The sequence below is a fragment of the Sycon ciliatum genome, chromosome 3 (assembly GCF_964019385.1).
Source record: "Sycon ciliatum chromosome 3, ocSycCili1.1, whole genome shotgun sequence".
Taxonomy (NCBI): Eukaryota; Metazoa; Porifera; class Calcarea; order Leucosolenida; family Sycettidae; genus Sycon; species Sycon ciliatum.
In genome coordinates, this window is record NC_088645.1 from 16,702,566 (window position 1) to 16,721,810 (window position 19,245).

The 19,245-nt window shown below is 46.8% G+C and overlaps 2 protein-coding genes across 2 annotated transcripts in view; both read right to left on the minus strand.

Annotated features, from left to right (window-relative positions):
* LOC135811578 (uncharacterized) overlaps positions 1–19,245 on the minus strand; it is a 156,464-nt gene that overhangs the window by 135,914 nt on the left and 1,305 nt on the right. The window contains exon 2 of the mRNA XM_065324806.1: positions 14,827–15,624. Within this exon, the coding sequence (XP_065180878.1) occupies positions 14,827–15,624 (798 nt within the window). The remainder of the gene's footprint in view (positions 1–14,826; positions 15,625–19,245) is intronic.
* LOC135811580 (uncharacterized) lies at positions 1,381–5,070 on the minus strand. The gene is made up of 2 exons (XM_065324811.1): positions 4,549–5,070; positions 1,381–2,080 (listed from the first exon to the last, which is right to left on the minus strand). The coding sequence occupies exons 1-2, from the start codon at positions 5,029–5,031 to the stop codon at positions 1,832–1,834; spliced, it is 732 nt and encodes a 243-aa protein (XP_065180883.1). The 5' UTR covers positions 5,032–5,070; the 3' UTR covers positions 1,381–1,831.

The window sequence follows — 19,245 nt, forward strand, 5'->3', positions numbered from 1 at the left end:
GTAATAATAATAATATTAACTGGTTTGAGGGAAGTAAAACTTTTTTTGAGAGTAACTCTCCATCACTTTTGTTTCAAATAATAATAATATAAATTCAAAATTTTGAAGGACGCTTCACGCAGCTTCATTATACTTGAATTGTTTGCAGGCAACCTGCCTACACTCAAGAGAGCACTGCATTTCACACAAATCCATTGGTATCGTTACAACGTTTCGGTCTTTATGACCATCATCAGGAATGAAGTGGACATGACTATGGATGTGGTGGCCCTTTACCCTAGCATCCCGATTAACGATGGCATTGCAGCAGTCATGAGAGTCCTCCGACAACACGAGGGCAGCATCGATCTGTTCGGTTTCCGAATTGGGCAGGTCAAGGAGCTCCTCGCACATGTGCTGAGCTCCAACTACTTCCGGTTTGGAGCGCAGGTGTACCACCAGAAGGATGGTGTGGCTATGGGCAATAACCTAGCGCCCCCCTTTGCCATCCTGTACATGCATGACCTAGAGAGTTCGCTCTTGCGTAGTGCACCTGCCAGCCCAGTTCTGTACAAGCGCTACATCGATGATGTTTTCATTGTGTGGAACCTCGGTCCGGAACTTCTGCAGAGTTTCCTAGATCACTTCAATAATGCCGATCCTATATTAAATTCACTCACCAATCCACGGAGTTGACTGGCTCAATCAATTTCATGGACACGACCGTCCATGTCTCACCAGATGGATCTATATCCTATGAACTATACCGCAAGCCATGTCACAGCGGACTGGTATCAGACTACAACTCGTCAGTTCCCAACCAGCAAAAGAAAGCAATTGCTTCCTCTGAGTTCCTGCGTGCCGTCCGCCTATCCTCCGATGCCGACACCCTAAAAAGAAGTGAAGGAAAAGTAACCAACATCCTAAAATTCAACAACTTCCCAGAGTCAGTTATAGTTTCGGCACGTGAACGAGCTATGCGCCCCCGACGTGTCAGAGTGCAGAATGAATACCGTGTCACCCTCAACCTACCGTTTCACACCGAGTATATCCACAACAAAATTCATAAATTACTCCGGAAGTACAAGATAAATGCCCAGCTGATTTACAGGAACCGCCGTCTAAGTTCTATGATTTGCACGTTTGCCCTCCGCAAACCACCATGCCGCAGGTATGTAGACCCGTCCAGGCCCCGTAAACGGGGGCGGCCCAAAGCTATGTACCGCGCTTTGCTTGCTTGCTTGCCTCCTTCTTTTATACTGCTGTTCTTTCCATGTCCACTTCATTCCTGATGATGGTCATAGAGACCGAAACGTTGTAACGATACCAATGGATTTGTGTGAAATGCAGTGCTCTCTTGAGTGTAGGCAGGTTGCCTGCAAACAATTCAAGAATAATATAAATAATAATAATATTACTGGTTTGGTTTCAGTGGAGTCTCCAAACCTTGAGAAAGGTGTTTATTCCTGATGATGGGCCTTGCCCGAAAATTTGATCTTATGTATATCAATTGCAGTGTAGCCTAGAGACCGTTAGAGAGAGTGTGTACAAGGTGTGTGTACAGGATGTATGGATTCAAGTATTGGCTACAGTGGAGTCTCCAAACCTTGAGAAAGGTGTTTATTCCTGATGATGGGCCTTGCCCGAAAATTTGATCTTATGTATATCAATTGCAGTGTAGCCTAGAGACCGTTAGAGAGAGTGTGTACAAGGTGTGTGTACAGGATGTATGGTTTGAGGGAAATGATAATTAAAAAAATAAATAAATAATAATAATAAGTTCTTGTTTAAGAGTACATGCATTATCCGTTGATGCTGCCCAGTCCAATGACTGTGAAAGAATGACAGCACATTATGAAGGAATGTTACCACATGCTGCACAAGTCGGATAGTGGTCAATGACGATCTTCTGGCTGGCTACTATCTTCCTAAGTTTCTCTATTGTCTCTGCCTGTTCCTGGATTTTCTGCGAGTCCTCTGCAGCCTTCATCTTCGCCTTCTCTCTGCAAAGCGCGGCTGCCAACTTATTTCGGTTGCGGCGTCTCTCTATTCTCTCTTGGTTTTTCTTCACCTTTTGTTCTTCTTGGCGTAGGGCGGTCTCCTGCATAGATATATACATAAGCATAGGAAGAAGTACAAATTAGCGAGCACTTTGTACCATTATCATTGTGAGAAGAACTGCACATCATTACCATCCGTTTCTATTGCCAATGTCGCCTTCCCAAAAATGCATATACCCTATTTCCCCGAATATAAGTCGCACCTTTTTACACTTCACATCAGGGCCAACAAAGGGGTGCCACGAATAATCAAGCATGACTTACTACTGAAGTGAATATAATCAAAACGATAACGACATGTTGAGTCACCTCCACCGTTACACTGCGCTCTTTAGCCGACTAGACCCTCCTGCACACAACCATCACCATTGCGAGGACACTTCCTTAGACGATATTGATAAACTCCTTCAGACAGCTGTTTCGCTAATACGTAGCTAGCTCATCAGTGAAGGTAGATGTTGAATGATTAAAATGTAGACCAAACTGCTATTATTTAAGGTTTCCATATACAAAAATTGGCATAGCCGAGATGGTAACGCGGGAAAGTGTGAAGTACTGTTGACGCGCATGGGACATGGATGCAGCGTCAGAAATTCGGCGCGGAAAATCAAAGAAAAGGACATGAACCTGGAAATGGGGGGGGGGGACTCACAATTGAGTGCGACCTATAATCGGGGAAATACGGCACATGTACATGTAGTACTCATGTAGTGAATAGTGACGCTATGAAAACAATTGACTGTGCTGGCATGTCAACACACACGCACACACGCACACACACACACACACGCACACACACACACCTTGGACCTTGGACCTTGGACGCGCTGCCATATTCTGGCTATGCGGACCCCATGGGGGGTTGAGCAGGTTCGGAACAGTAGGGGCGATGACGGGATAGGTCCTGTGGTCTACTGAAACGCCGACCGCAATTGCAAACGATGCAGAAGGAGCTACGGTCTGTGTTGGTTGCTCTGGCCGAGCCACGGCTGCACTTGTGACGTTTCATGCCTTGGCGCGATAGCACACAGCGGTTGCAGCGGGCGCAGTGGTAGCTGCAGCGTTCGCAGGACATATTGTTTGTAACCGGTGACTCAAGTGTGTCAGAAGATGCCTCTGCTGGTGATGTTGCTGGCGAGCACTTGTGTCGGGCAGATCCACCCTTGCTCCGGAACCATCTGTCGCACTGATCGCAGTGACAGCTTCCTGGCTGTTGGCTTACGGGTAGGGCACGCGTAGCTGTACACTTGTGTCGCTTCCTGTCACTTACACGACTGAAGGAGCGGTGACAAGTTTGGCACACAACCGGTGATGGTCGAGGTCTGTTCTGCTTGTCTGGCAGACAACGGTAAGCCTGGCGCCATTTGGAGCGAGAAGAGGTGGCCACTTCATACCAGTCGTCAAGTGGTTTGACGTCACTCCGAACACAGTCTCGCCACCTTTTCCGCGGACCATGGGCAGGTCTCTTGTTTGGAAACGAACCGAACAGTAGAGCCTTCGGGATGCGCTCATCCTCCATCCTTGCCACATGACCAAGCCACTCAAGGCGACGTCTGCTGAGACGACACTCCATGTCCAAGGTATCTCCCCAGCGCTCCAGAACTTCAACATTAGTTATCCTGTCATTCCATACATCTTGACGACTGATGCCCAGAATGGTGCGGACACAACGGAGATGAAAGACAGACAACGCATGAACATCAGCCTGTAGCGGTACCCAGCATTCGGACCCATAGAGCAGAGTCGACAGCACACAAGCATTGTACACTGACCGTTTGATGGATATTGTCAGTGTTACATCGTGGAATATCGATTTCTTCAGAGCGCCAAACGCTTTGGCAGCTTGTGCAATCCGGGATGTGACATCATCATGACATCGTCCGTTGCTGTGTATGTTGGATCCAAGGTAACGAAAAGACGACACATGGGCAATCTCCATAGTTCGAATCGCGAGCGGCTCTAGATCGTCGTTAGAGATGTTGGGGCCAGAGACCATGAACTTGGTTTTGGTGGCACTGACGGTGAGGCCAAAATCGCTGCAGACATCCACAAATACCTCCAAGGCTGAAACTGCGGCCTGGCGTGTCGCGGCCACAAGAGCGGAATCATCAGCAAACTGACACTCTGTCAGCTCCAGGGATCTATCACGGCGGCTACGGTGGTGGAGTAGCTTCCCATCTGGCTCGAAGAAGACCTTTGTGCCTACACCAGGGATAGGCTGCACGTGCTGGCGCCAACAATGGCGCCAACAATGCATCACTGCCCACATGAAGATGTTGAATAGGACAGAGGCCATGCAACATCCCTGCCGCACACACACACACACACACACACACACACACACACACACACACACACACACACACACACACACACACACACACACACACACACATACACACACACACACACATACACACACACAAAGCAACGTAGGTAGTTATGAAGTCTATAGTGGTGCACTTTTTAAGTAGAGCACACGTCGTCAATAATCAGGTACTGAGCTTACCTGCATTACATTAGCCCAGTCGGAAGAGCCAAACAGACCAAATTGAGAAACCGGGGAAACCTGATCAGTACTCGACAGGGAAAGATGTGATGATCCTAGCGGTGATGCTGGCACTGGCGGTGTCTGAAAGTCCCCATACTGGCCATTGCAGGATTGAAGAGGCGCTGAACTGCCTGTTGACTGTTTAGGGATGTTCATGTTCGCGTCCAATTCTGTAGGCCTTGAAATTGGGTTCTCACAATTTGTTAATAGGGATGACCAGCCGGCGTCGTTGTTAGTGTTTACCAGTGCACTCCTGTCCAAAGACGCTGACCCGGGTGCGATGTTTCGCAGTGCACTCGGATCCAAAGACATGTTGGGCACTGTGCTGTTTCCCATTGCCCTCCTGTCCGCTGACCCAAGTGCGGTGTTTCCCAGTGCACTCGTGTCCGAAGACGCTGACCCGGGTGCGATGTTTCGCAGTACGCTCATATCCAAAGACATGTTGGGCACTGTGGTGTTTCCCACTGCACTCCTGTCCAAGGACGCTGATCTGGTTGGTACTTGGTAGATCCTGTCCTCTCTTTTCTAAATGCGGCTTATCCATTCGCCTTTATATCATTGGGCCTAGTTCCCGTTTATTGTCCGAATTAAAATAAACCAACCGATCAGGTAAAGCATGTGACTCGGCTGGTGAGACAGCGCCAGGTACATGTGTACCCGGCTCCCACCCGGTTGAAATGGTTGCGCCAGGTACACGTGTACCCGGCTGTCCTACAATCCTAGGCTAGACTAGAGCAGACACTGCCAGTACAGACTACTATACGTACAGTATCGATCCACCGCACGCGAGTGCACTGACGTCTGACGATGTAGTCATAACTGACTCAGTGACTGCACTGACTGTGATCGGACGTCGACGGACGTCCTTTTTGTGCACACATGATATTTTTCGATATTTTCTCAGCCGCACACTTTGCAAAATTTAGGGGGTTAATGGTTCCATGGAACCCCCCCCCCCCCTGGATCCGCTACTGCAGTTCATCGGCGCAGTCCTGAGAACCAGCTCCCGCCTGATCTCCGTTCCGAGCCCAGCCACCTTCAGTTCTGTGTCCTACTAAAAGCGCATCACAGCTCTGTTTACATGCTTTTCGGCTAGTGTGTTTCTGTGGTATAGCGGACTGAAGAATAGGAAACGTGTTTCGCAATGGTATGATGTTATTTTGTAGATACATGTAGTATATTCCCATTCGGTTTTTGCTTGAGTGTAGCCCTGAGGTTGACTCACGTATTTAATTTCTACCCTTCCACTCTCCATATTTCTGTCCACCACCCTCTCTCTCTCATTCCCTCTGTCGTCCGCATGTACATGTATATAAGGTGTGGTGCGACGTTAAAATAAACTTCTAAAACAACAACAATATGTACACATACATGTACATTGTACATGTAGTTGTGTTCAGTAATCAGCCTCATGAGGTAAATACCTGTATCAATTTTTACTGATTAAAAAAAAAAGTCCCAACAAGATGTCATTACAATCATTTTCCTGTCCTGTAGAGTCACTGCCGCAAAAGGGTCACGTGATCCCATCACTGGGAAACTTGAGAAGAGAGAGAGAGAGAGAGAGAGAGAGAGAGAGAGAGAGAGAGAGAGAGAGAGAGAGAGAGAGAGAGAGAGAGAGAGAGAGAGGCCACGACGCTCGATGACGCTCCAGGTGCACGGGTAGTCGCATCCGCTTGCCGCATACCGTAAAGTCGCGGATAAAAGCCGGGTTTGCATACAAGCACATCGCGGATAGAAGCCTGAAAATCAAACGGGTCAATGCATATAAGCCTGTCGCGCGTAGAAGCCTGGCTTCTATGCAAGCGCGGATCGGGTAGGTCAAGAGTGCATGCGCTATGTACAGTGCATAGTAAAACTGCCGCCATACCGGTAATCAGTGGTAAATCTACGCGTGTCGCGCGTAGAAGCCGGGCTTCTATGCAAGCCCGGATCGGCCGATGTGCATACAAGCCTGGCAAAAATATCAGTGGTGCAGCATAGTTTGCATACAAGCCTGGTTTGCATTGAAGCCTGATGCAGAAAGCGGCTTATGTGCTTATAAGCCCGGCTTTTATCCGCGACTTTACGGTATGCACACGTGCTGGAAGACTGAGCGCTCCTCTGCTGTTAGTCTATGCGCCACCCTTGAACAGCGACGCCTGCCCCGTCCCCGGACATTGGCACCGCGAAAGCAGCGACCACACCTGTCACAATGCGCGGCACAACATCCCTCCGCCGGTGCCGACGTTCCGGTAGTTCCAGGTGGCACTGCGGCATCCACCGTTGAGGCACACACATGCCGGACCAAGCCACCGCGGCTTCTCAGCCACCGCCCACACCGCGCGCACTGACTGGCAATCATTGTACGTACATGTACATGTACATGCATGCTTTTTTCCACAGGTACTACATGTACATGTACATGTTGTTGGTTTGACAGCATGAAACAAGGTAGAGGACACCGTGTTCGGAAACAATGACCTTACTACAACCATCCACGGTTGGTAGAGCCCCAGTCCGTGGGGACCATCTGAACCATATGGGTGTTGAACCCGGTTCTGACGCTCATTATGCAAGGGGAGTTTTAGACTTCTCCTAACGTCAGTCGTGTATTCCTTGATCGCTCCTGGATGTCGCCCTGATAGTCATAAATAAAAGTAGCCATTCTAATCTGAACTTAGCAGTTGCGACTTCGGCGGTAATAGTCATGAAGTTGATTGTTCCAACTAGGAACACACGCTTCTTGCCGAACTTGACACTTGACTGACTCACGACTGCCATCCGAAGCTCACGAGGAGCACGTCGCACCTTCCACTCGGCAAACCTGCAAGAAAGCACCACTCCCTGCTCAATACACGGTGTTTCGGGGAATTCACCCCTCATCAGTTGAGCTTGAGTAGGCTGAGGAAGATTGTGCCTGAAAACTTTAAAGCACCACTTATATACTGCTCTCCAGGCCAAACCATCAGCAGGAATAAAAACTTACAGAGACGCTTTGTTTCCAGCGCGACAAACACCGGATGGCAGTCGTGAGTCAGTCAAGTGTCAAGTTCGGCAAGAAGCGTGTGTTCCTAGTTGGAACAATCAACTGCATTCTAATCTGAATTGTTTTAACTCCTTTCTTCTTCCAATTTCGTAGTTAGGTAGTAGGAATGAGCACAGTTCAGTCGACAAAGCAACTATTCAGTTGAGCAATGTAATTGTTAGGCCCGGGAACTACGTGATATGCGACTGAGGTAGAAACAATGCGTGGTAAGCAATGCGTGGTAGCCCTGTAGACTATGAAAAGATCAACTGGCGTACTCAAAGAAGCAGCCAACCGCGGTCGGCGAATGCATTGGCGAACCACAAAAAATGAAGAGCAGCCAACGGAGCCATCAAGAGCACAGATGTAATTTTCATTGAGGCCCAAGTACTGGTCGTGGAAACACGGATGAACAGAATAAAAATTAGGGAGTCCATCGAGATTCGAGAACGGCGCCCGGAGATCAATACCTCCTTCGGATGGCCATTGAAGGCGCTATCACCCTCACAGTGAAACTGCTAAATCTTGCTGTGTCTGTACAGGATTGTACACACAATGATCGTGGTATACACCTTCGTACACACATTTCCTGCGTGTTATCTGCTGAGCTGTTGCATACCCACTCTTTCAGCGCATTTCTCCTTGTCGGTTGTACATTCAAATAATTTAATAATTATTACTTCGAAGTAAGACAAACCCCATTTTATTTAAAAAAATAATTATTCCCGGATAATTTTTCCCGGTATTTATATGTACACGTACAATCGATAATCATGCATGATAATGTATCTTTCACATTCTTGCATCGCGCACACTTACTGTCTTTTGTCGTCCGCCATGTACATGTATATCTACTGACTGTATACACATGACTGAGTACAATGAATGTAACTTGTAAGTACATGTAATTATTTAGTTTATCAAAACATCACCCATACCCATGGCATGGGATGGACCCCGTACCGACTGAGTCTGTGCATTGTCCAGGCGCAGGTGGTAAAAGAGCGAAAACACCATCACCATGCATGATCACCGATGTCCGTGCCTTGCACCATGTGCACCGTGCCTTGCACGGTATGGCCGTGGCAGCCGTCAATCATCAAGACTAGTGCTGGAGATCCTAGGCTGTAGTGTAGGGCCTATCGCTAGACCCTGTTTACCATGGTTTACTGTGTAGACCAATGAAATGGAGAGGACTAGCCTAGCCCTGGCCTAGGTAAGCGCTGATGAAGTACCGGTAGCGATATCGCCTTGAACGCTGCAGCTGAAGTGATCAGTATTTTCTGACATGTCACATGACAATCGACATGGCAACAGCGAATCCTAGCGCGACTTGCCGTGCTTTGAATCAGCCACTGAAGACCTGTGAGCGCTTGCAGGTCTCCGATTCAGCCATCAGAGGCCGCTTTTTTTTTTTTAGGCGGGAGTGGAGCGCCGGTATGAAAGACTAAGTGCATAGTGCATTATGGTTGAAGAATGCAGATGTGCAGGGACTTGCTACAAGTGCTTTGTTAGTTTGATGTTGAAAGTGAATAAGTGGTGGTTGTGAAGAATAACAGGACATACCCGTGCTCTTACAGCGCCAACAACGAGCGTTCAGCGATCACAGCAGCAGACTGAGTTCCACGATCCCGACATTGATGAGTACATCGCAACTTGTGACCCAACAGTGCAATCCCCAACTCACCAACGGTCTCTGATGCAGAAAGCTACGAAGACCATCAACTTTTCCGGAGCTCAGTTTGGTGCAAACTTCAATGTTCACCTGCACCTGTAGGCTGTAGGCTGTAGTCACTGCGAAGAAGAGAAGCTGAACTGACCTGGTTTTTAGCTGACTAGACCGCCCTTGTTTTATCTCTGTGTTGTGACTGTGTACATTAGTCATTATGTAACATGTCTGAAGTACTAAACTGGCGACTACATTGTAGTTGTGTTCCTTGTCTGGTCTAGTGTGCGTGCCTTGAGTAGGTACTAGGTATGTGTGAAGTACTACATGTAGTAGTACTAGTAGTACGAAGTAGTTCGTGCAATGCATGTCAGAAATGGTATCAAAGCATTCGTACTCGGACTCAAGTGCTAGAATCGGAGCCCTCCGCGCTAGCGCGCGTCGGGCTCCGATTCCGCACTTTCGTCCTCGTACTCATGCTCGATTCCATACATATATGTAGGGTTTCGTTTGTCTCACACATTTTAATTTTTGGAGTCGACAGAGCTAGAGTACTACTCACTACTACACTCTACAGACTACAGTACATGACTGTGCAGTGCACTGGCCACTGCCGCGCTGGGTGCAGTCTGTCTGCGCTAGTCACCATCATCCCCATCCATCTGGGCACGGCCGGGCGTAGATTCCGCACGCTCGGTTCGAGTTCGAGATGTCTTCGGTGATCATGGTGATGGACACACCTTGTACTAATCGCACGCAGATGCAAATAATTATTATTTACGCCCCCTAACATTTTTATAATAATTGCTATCAAAAAGAAACTTTCTCTTGGATAATTTCAGATTGTAGAATACCTTTCAAGGCCTTTGTGGCAATGAAGCTGTCCGGGCGCTAGTGTGTTTGGCCGGTATTTGAATTATCGAGAAGGATGTCGCGTCGCGTCCGAGGCGGGGGCGCAAGCCGCTACTCTCCCGGAGTTTTAGCGGCTTCCTCGCCGAAAGTGGCTGTCCGGCGCGATGGCGCAGAACAGCGTCAAACACAAAATGCTGTTGGTAACACTGCCGCAGGCCGTCGTGCTGTCTTGCAGAGAGATATTAGCACGGTTGAGCTGATGCACTCAGTCTCAGGTCCAGCCACTGCCCCGCCTAGTAAAGGAGGTACGTATGGAGTCCTGGAAATGAATGGAGCTTGTGCAATGTCCTCTAAAATTTTAATTTCTCAACGTACTGCTGAGAGGTCCACTCAGTTTATAACTGTGCCTCCATATAGCGTCATTTGACGATGTTTGGCTTATTTCCCCCCTTGAGGCAACAAGTTGAGGCGGAAAATGCAGTCCACTGAAGATCATAATAACTCTGTCCCTAAAACGGGCTCAAGCTACTGATAGATGCCAAGATGAGTTTTTGAAGTGATCAGCCAAGTGTCTCTTCACATGTTTGGTTTCAGCGTGATACATGGAGAAGACTTGCTGGTCATTGTTTATACATTCCTAGATCCTCACTATCATAGGCCCTGGCCCAAAGGATCTAGGACGACAGGCTCCCTGAAAACATTACAGCCTCCAGCAATCAATTATTAAAGCATGTGACTTACTCAAGTGGTCACTTCTCTCTGTGCATGTGCTGTGATGTACATACATAGAGTGAAGTGGTGGGCAGGCTTGGGCATCTGCTAGCCACAATGGTGGATACTTCCCGCAGCATGAGCAAAATTAATAATTCCCCATGGCTTACCAATGTAATCTCATTATGCTGTGTCATGCACTGCAGCACGGCATGTACAGGATATGACAATACATACATGAGTACGGGTGGATGGTGCATCTCTGCATGTACAGGATATGACAATACATACATGAGTACGGGTGGATGGTGCATCTCTGCATGTACAGGATATGACAATACATACATGAGTACGGGTGAATGGTGCATCTCTGCATGTACATAATACTGTTGTGGATCGCACATTACGAAAATTAATGGCTCCTCAGAAAGATTGGCACCCCCCCCCCCCCCCCACATGACACCCACCATGTACCATGTATACGCCCGTCGCCAGAGAAGCACGCTAACTGCAAATGCTCTGGAAGTGAACCCACAGATTTCCTCTTTATAGCAACGATAGCGGATCTGATTCTGAATAAAACAGATCAAGGCAAGTGCCAGTTAACTGTCTTATCCACACAACTGACGAAGCCATGTGAATCGCCCCCCCCCTCCCAATGCACACCTGGTCTACACCACACGCAATATATCGGAATAGGACGGCCAAGACAGTTACCTATCGGCACCCTACACTTGCTGGGGTAACCAATATAGACAGCGTGTTGCTTTGATAGAAGCAGACACTAGATGCACTGGTACCTTGAATTGAAATTGGAATTACTTTACGAACCAGCTTCGGCTACTGAGTACTGGGAATCGAGGGCCAACAGAAATACCAACAACCTCGGCCATGAAAGCTATACAAAAAAATGTAGTAACAACACACTGGATTGTGGAGCCGAAACTGCTAGTCCAACTTCCAAATGCTTTGCCAAGAAGGCAGTCTTCCGATAGGTTGGCAACACACACACCACACACACGCACACAAACACACACACCACACGCACACACACCACACGCAACTATGGTATTGACCCCAAATGCACTGATTTGGACTCTGATTTTTTTTGGAAAAATTATATGCATATTCACCGACCCCATGATTAACTTTTAAAAGTTTACTTTATTTGGCTGACCGTGCTACTGTAAAATGCCCTCCGACACCACAGAGCTGTCCCTGCTAGAAGTTGCGGCAATATTCTTGAAAGCTCGAGCAAGAAATTGCGGCAGAAAGCAGCAAAAACATGCGGCAAAAAGTGCGGATGCACTAAATGCATACGTGTAGACATGTATCCATGTGTTGCTACGTATAGCGGAAAAGATGCGGAACTTGCCAGGAATTCACGGAATTCATAGCGGACTAGGGCCAAAATCACAAAATTTGTTGCATCCATTGGAATCTCTATTTGCGCGGTAGATCTACTCGCGACTAGTACGAGTCGTACTGTGAAAATAACGTACAGAATCATGCACAAGACTGCATGAAAACTGCAGAAAATGTATAAAAAGTGTAGAAAAAAAACAAAGAACGCGAGAAACGGGGGATTTTGCAGAAAATCGCGGATTTGGGCCGAAATTGCGAATTTGCTGCATCCGTGGAATCGCGATTTCCTGGAAGGACAGACTGAGAGTACTAAACACTGATTGAAAACATTGTGTCGGAAGGTAATGATTCCATGGGACTATAAAAGGTATTGGAAGTGGTATTTGAAACTAGGGTTACCCTTCCTCGTACAGGGTGCACATTTAGCACCAACAAAGTACGGTCTTACGGATCGAGTGGACACTGAAAACAGTCAGGTGGCCTTGAAGTTTTTGCAAGCGTTTTCTAATGCTACTTCGAAGTACAATGATAGCAGTACTTTTTCTTCTCTACCAGTGTCTACCAGTGTAGACAGGCCTGTCACAAACATTCATGCAGAGCTTCAAAATCTGCATCCGCACTTTCTTTCGTACGTAATAACTAGTGACAATAATAATAATGTAGAAAGGAAAAGGAAATAATTATAGCAACATAAGTTACGAGTTGAGAGTAACTCTCCATCAATTTTGTTCCAAATGATAATAATAATAATAATGTTTGATAGAAAAGAAGTGTCTACTGAATTGTGTGGATTTGCGTCGTTGCATGCGAATACTTATTACGAAACTGTTTTCCCACCGCCTCCAAACTACTGTTTGAATAATAATAATAATAATAATAATAATTTTCTTTCACCGCCCACGGCCGCACAAAGTCCTTGGCTACAAAAAAAAAAATTAAAGTCTCTCCAAATCTCTCAAAACCAAACTTAAAACTCCTTTCCAAGGAAAGGAGTTTTAAGTTTGGTTTTGAGAGATTTGGAGAGACTTTAATTTTTTTTTTTGTAGCCAAGGACTTTGTGCGGCCGTGGGCGGTGAAAGAAAATTAGAAATCATGACAAGGCTACAGAGGAGTTACGCCATCCTTATTAATAATAATAATAATAATAATAATATTAACTGGTTTGAGGGAAGTAATAATTTTTTTGAGAGTAACTCTCCATCACCTTTTGAATTGAGCATGTGTTCTAAATACATGTAAATGTAAATGCAAAACAATATAAAACAAAAACACAAACAATGAGCAATAACTTCAGGACTGGGCACAAGTCCTAAACCAGTAAAAGGTGCAAGAGATAATAATCAACCTTGCGACCTTTGTTTCAAATAATAATAATATAAATAATAATAATATTCACTGGTTTGAGGGAAATAACAATTAAAAAATAAATAAATAATAATAATAAGTTCTTGTTTAAGAGTACATGCATTACCCGTTGATGCTGCCCAGTCCAATGACTGTGAAAGAATGACAGCACATTATGAAGGAATGTTACCACATGCTGCACAAGTCGGATAGCGGTCAATTACGATCTTCTGGCTGGCTACTATCTTCCTAAGTTTCTCTATTGTCTCTGCCTGTTCCTGGATTTTCTGCGAGTCCTCTGCAGACTTCATCTTCGCCTTCTGTCTGGAACGCGCGGCTGCCACCTTATTTCGGCTGCGGCGTCTCCCTATTCTCTCTTGGTTTTTCACCTCTTGTTCGTTTTGGCGTAGGGCGATCTCCTGCATAGATATATACGTAAGCATGGGAAGAAGTACAAATTAGCAAGCGCTTTATACCATTATGATTGTGACATGAACTGCACATCATTACCATCCGTTTCTATTGCCAATGTCACCTTCCCAAAAATGCATATACCCTATTTCCCCGAATATAAGTCGCACCTTTTTACACTTCATTTCAGGGACAACAAAGGGGTGCGACGTATAATCAAGCATGACTTACTACTGAAGTGAATATAATCAAAACGATAACGACATGTTGAGTCACCTCCACCGTTACACTGCGCTCTTTAGCCGACTAGACCCTCCTGCACACAACCATCACCATTGCGAGGACACTTCCTTAGACGATATTGATAAACTCCTCCAGACAGCTGATTCGCTAATACATAGCTCATAAGTGAAGGTAGATGTTGAATGGTTAAAATATAGACTAAACTGCTATTATGTTGGGTTTCCACATACAAAACTGGCATAGCTGAGGTGGTAACGCGGGAAAGTGTGAAGTACTGTTGACGCGCATGGGACATGGATGCAGCGTCAGAAATTCGGCGCGGAAAATCAAAGATAAGGACATGAACCTGGAAATGGGGGGGGGGGGGGAGGGGGGACTCACAATTGAGTGCGACCTCTAATCGGGGAAATACGGTACATGTACATGTAATACTCATGTAGTGAATAGTGACGCTATGAAAACAATTGACTGTGCTGGTATGTCATTGTCAACACACACGCACACACACGCACACACACACACACACACACACACACACACACATACACACACACAAAGCAACGTAGGTAGTTATGAAGTCTATTGGTGCACTTTTTAAGTAGAGCACACGTCGTCAATCATCAGGTACTGAGCTTACCTGCATTACATTAGCCCAGTAGGCAGAGCCAAACAGACCAAATTGAGAAACCGGGGAAACCTGATCAGTACTCGACAGGGAAAGATGTGATGATCCTAGCGGTGATGCTGGCACTGGCGGTGTCTGAAAGTCCCCATACTGGCCGTTGCAGGATTGAAGAGGCGCTGAACTGCCTGTTGACTGTTTAGGGATGTTCATGTTCGCGTCCAATTCTGTAGGCCTTGAAATTGGGTTCTCACAATTTGTTAATAGGGGTGACCAGCCGGCGTCGTTGTTAGTGTTTACCAGTGCACTCCTGTCCAAAGACGCTGACCCGGGTGCGATGTTTCGCAGTGCACTCGGATCCAAAGACATGTTGGGCACTGTGCTGTTTCCCACTGCCCTCCTGTCCGCTGACCCAAGTGCGGTGTTTCCCACTGCACTAGGGTGCAGTGGGTGCAAAGACGCTGACCAGGATGCGGCGTTTCCCAGTGCCCTCCTGTCCAAAGACGTGTTGGCCACTGTGGTGTTTCCCACTGCACTCCTGTCCAAGGACGCTGATCTGGGTGCGGTGTTTACCACTGCACTAGGGTCCAAAGACGCTGACGAGGATGCGGCGTTTCCCAGTGCCCTCCTGTCCAAAGACGTGTTGGCCACTGTGGTGTTTCCCATCGCACTCATATCCCAAGCCGCTGTCTCGGAGCGAAGACGGGCGCTCAGTTGTGCGAATGAAGGTCTTGGGCCCTCCGCATGCTGTCGCTGTGGAGTGGCACTGTGAGGTACAGTCAAGGGTGGCAGGTATTCATGAACCTGAGCCGCCTGAGGAGGAGTAAATCAACAGAACGAGTAGAAATCGTTGGAATAACGTTCAAAGCTTTGGAACAATTTCCTGCGCCATCTCTCACTTCTATGACCTGTCTCGCTGAATTCAAATATTCCCTGTACCAGCAATTTTGTCAATACACTCTGATGGCATACCAAACGCATTACTTTTGCAATTGCGGTGCTTGCTTCTATTCTTTGTTTTCTAGTGCTCCCCAGAATTAAAACGTGAAATTTCTTTTCCCTACGTGGGGAGAAAAATTTGATTTAAGCTACATGTATATGCATAATTATAGGTTAGTGCAGGGCACGGAGGGCCATATGGCTTGTTCGTATCCTACAGGTTCGCCCATTTGTCCACGGCTGGCGGAACCTTATAAAAACCCAAGATCGAACTCATTATAGGTATCGAAATGTACAATATGTAGCATCCCTGACTGCCAGTAATCACACAGCCAAATCAGACTACAAGTAGATACATTGTAGTTCACAGGTACATTCTATCTAAGTGCTTCTCCCGTGCAACCACGATCAGACAGCCCTGAGTGCATGCCCAGCACAGCATGACAATAGCACCCATTCATGCTGTAGTAATACATGTACATTACATTGATTCCTGTATAGTCCGTTCCCCATCACTGACCCTCTTGATCCCTTGCAAGATTCCTTCCTGTTTCTAGGCATCCAACTAGGGTCCGGCGGATTCTGCCGGCAGAAAAATTGGCAGAATTCGGTACTTTTTCTGGTAAGTTTCATGCATGTTTGGTATGTGGATAAAAAAATTGAGCAGATTTCGAGGAATTGCCCGCCATAAGGTTTGTATAGTTCTGCCAATTTCACGGCTTTTCGAGCAGAATCTGCCACCTTTTCGAGCAGAATCCGCCGGTCTCTACATCCAACAGCTTTCATCCCCGAATCCATGTTATTGTTCAGCCCTAGCTCACACACATTCAAATGGCCTTTCCTTAGATCTTCCAACAGTTGTCTTCCTAGTAATCTTGTGCACTCACTCCCAGCTGCTCTCTCCCCCTGGCCTATAAAAACCCATCATTCTTTCTCATTTCTGTGTGGAATTATGAAGTGAAGAGTTTGAAGCCCAAGAGCTTGTTTTCCTCTGGCTAGTGCTGTCAGCCTATATCACTTTCTGGTGTACGTCCAAAGTGCCTGAGACACGAGCAGGCTGGCAGACACTATAGCTTGTGGAGCTGTTTAGGGGCTTCGACTCGGCCTCCCGTAGCTATGTAGCTACGGAAGGCCGAGTCGAAGCCCCTAAACAGCTCCACAAGCTATCTATAACTATCAAGCTCACAATAATAGTCAAGCATTTCATTTGCTTTGATTCTCCTTTTAGTAGTGCTCACTACTCAGTGCTATTAAGTTAGTTACAAGAAGAAAATGTGCTATACTACCATATCAAATTCTGTCTCCGCCTAAACCACAAAGTATCCCAAGGGTACACAAGTATACTGCGCCCTAGGCCTTACATTGAAACTCAACAGTCATTTGCCAAAGGAGACATACAATGTAGCTTGAACTTTGACTGGATCTACACTGTACTTGGTTAGCTTCTATGCATGGGGGATAGTAACCTCTTTCTTAAAACAGGTAGTGCATGGCCGGTCGGGCCTAATGTGTGGTATCCATGCTATTGACACGTTGCCTTTTAGGCCTCTACGTGACAAGTCTGCCTTATTTAGATGTCTAATTATTTATCTATCTCCCGTAAACGGGTTCATAATCGTCTTTATTTTATTATCTTCACACAAGGCCTGGGGCCTTCCTTATTTGGTATGCCTTGTTATTTCCTAAGCTGGCTGACTCCCGCTCTTTGTGATACAGTTTATACACATTATTGCTAAGGTTTGGTACACTGCGGTATGCGGGTGTACCATGGTTCATTATTTGTGGGGGGATCAGCCTCCTGCCCGTAGTTAGATATTATGGCAATCGCCTTTCCAGCTCTCTCTCTCTCTCTCTCTTGCCTTCCGCCTTTAGGCGGAAGCTTCGGCTTCCGTCTCTCTTGCCTTGTGCTCTCAATATCGTCTCTTGAACCAAGTTAGCTCCTTTGAAGATGTGAGTCAACCTGAACGCTGGTGTGAGTGCACGTGTCTGTATGCCTGAGTGTGTTAGAGAGTATGTCTAGGTATATGTGCGTGCGTGCGTAAGAGTAATAGACCAATCCCGAAAAGATTGTCTGGGTTCGTGAAAGGGGGCACGCGTGCAAGCCAGCACGTGTGAAGTGCATCGTTTTGTATTCAGTTTGTGTGTGTCAGCTCATGGCGGAGAGAGAGACTTTTGCTCGCCGAGCTGAAGCTAAAGGACAGGGGCGGATCCAGGGGGGTGCGAAGGGTGCAAATGAACCTGTCAGGATTTTTAAAAAAAAGAAGAAAAAAAAGGTCAGGCCAGGCCCAGGCTCGCTGCGCGGATCCGCGGATGATTTGTGTGCAATCACGTGATCGTTCTGGACACGTGCTCAACTGCTCGTTGTGCACGTCAACGCGCCAGGGCTGCACATTTGGAATAGACCCTTTTTTGGAATTAACTGTTACTTTTTCACCGGCAACAAACTCACTTCGAAGTTCTTTACTTTTGACGTTGCATGTTTCAGTTGTCGTGTTAGCTTCTTTCAAATTCTCACTGCTTGTTGCGACTCCGTTTCCGTGCATGCTGAGCGGAGATGTCGGACACAGCTGGTGGACCAGCTGGTGAGACCATGGAGCCTGCTGCTAAGCGTCGGTGTGAGAGCCATCATCAACATTCTCCAGGATGCGGAGTGAGGAACTGAACAGCCGCCCTGAATTCTGACTAGAGTTGACATTGTGTATAATAGCATGTACATAGCATAATCTGTGTCTGACTGAGAATCATACCGGTAGCAGTCGTAAATTACTTGTAAATTTTGAAATTCAATGTGTAACTAATCATACTACTCATCTTGGTGCTATGTGTAATTATGATATTATACAGTAACACACATAACATACTATGTCTTTGGTTTACTACTGCAAAAAGAAAATATGTAAGTTTCATCCTCGCACCCCTCAGCTTTGGGGTCTGGATCCGCTCCTGAAGGATTTGATGGAGTCCTGCCAGCAGCTAGTCAAAGGACCTTCGGTACCTTAGCCTAGGCAGACCCTGACGGAGTTTGGAGGCCAGATAGCTCTCGGTGAGGAGAGAAACATTCGCGTGGCGATCGACTCTCCGTAAAAATGCAAGCTACATAGCGCCGACATACTGCAACAGCCACGATTTCAGCTAACTTCTCGATCTGCTGCTTCACAAAGTTCAACTATTTACAAGTCCTGACTGTTGTAGTCTGAAGCTGGAGTCTCATCGCCCACCTACAGGTAGCTTTTGGAGCTGATGGATTTCCCGACTTGGACTCCTTCCGCAAACTCTCGCAACATTACTACAGTGTATGCTGTGTTTCCGCACGCTCGTGTCGACATGTCACCTATACTGTACATGTACTGGGTCGCGGAGGAGCTTGACGACCTCCGCTGACTCCAGGTTCCGAAATACTGCCGTCGTCTTCGTTGATGTCGCTGGTGACATTCTCCCCTTGCAGTACGTGCACATAGTTGTCGTCCCGGGGGTAAAGACGATGTTGTCTTTCGA

Bases quoted from the DNA above. Each gene is read 5' to 3' on its own strand.
- LOC135811580 (XM_065324811.1), bottom strand. From the start codon at position 5,031: ATGTCTTTGGATATGAGCGTACTGCGAAACATCGCACCCGGGTCAGCG. The intron at 2,081-4,548 runs GTAAGCTCAGTA...ATATCTATGCAG, and splicing joins ACTGGGCTAATGTAATGCAG to GAGACCGCCCTACGCCAAGA.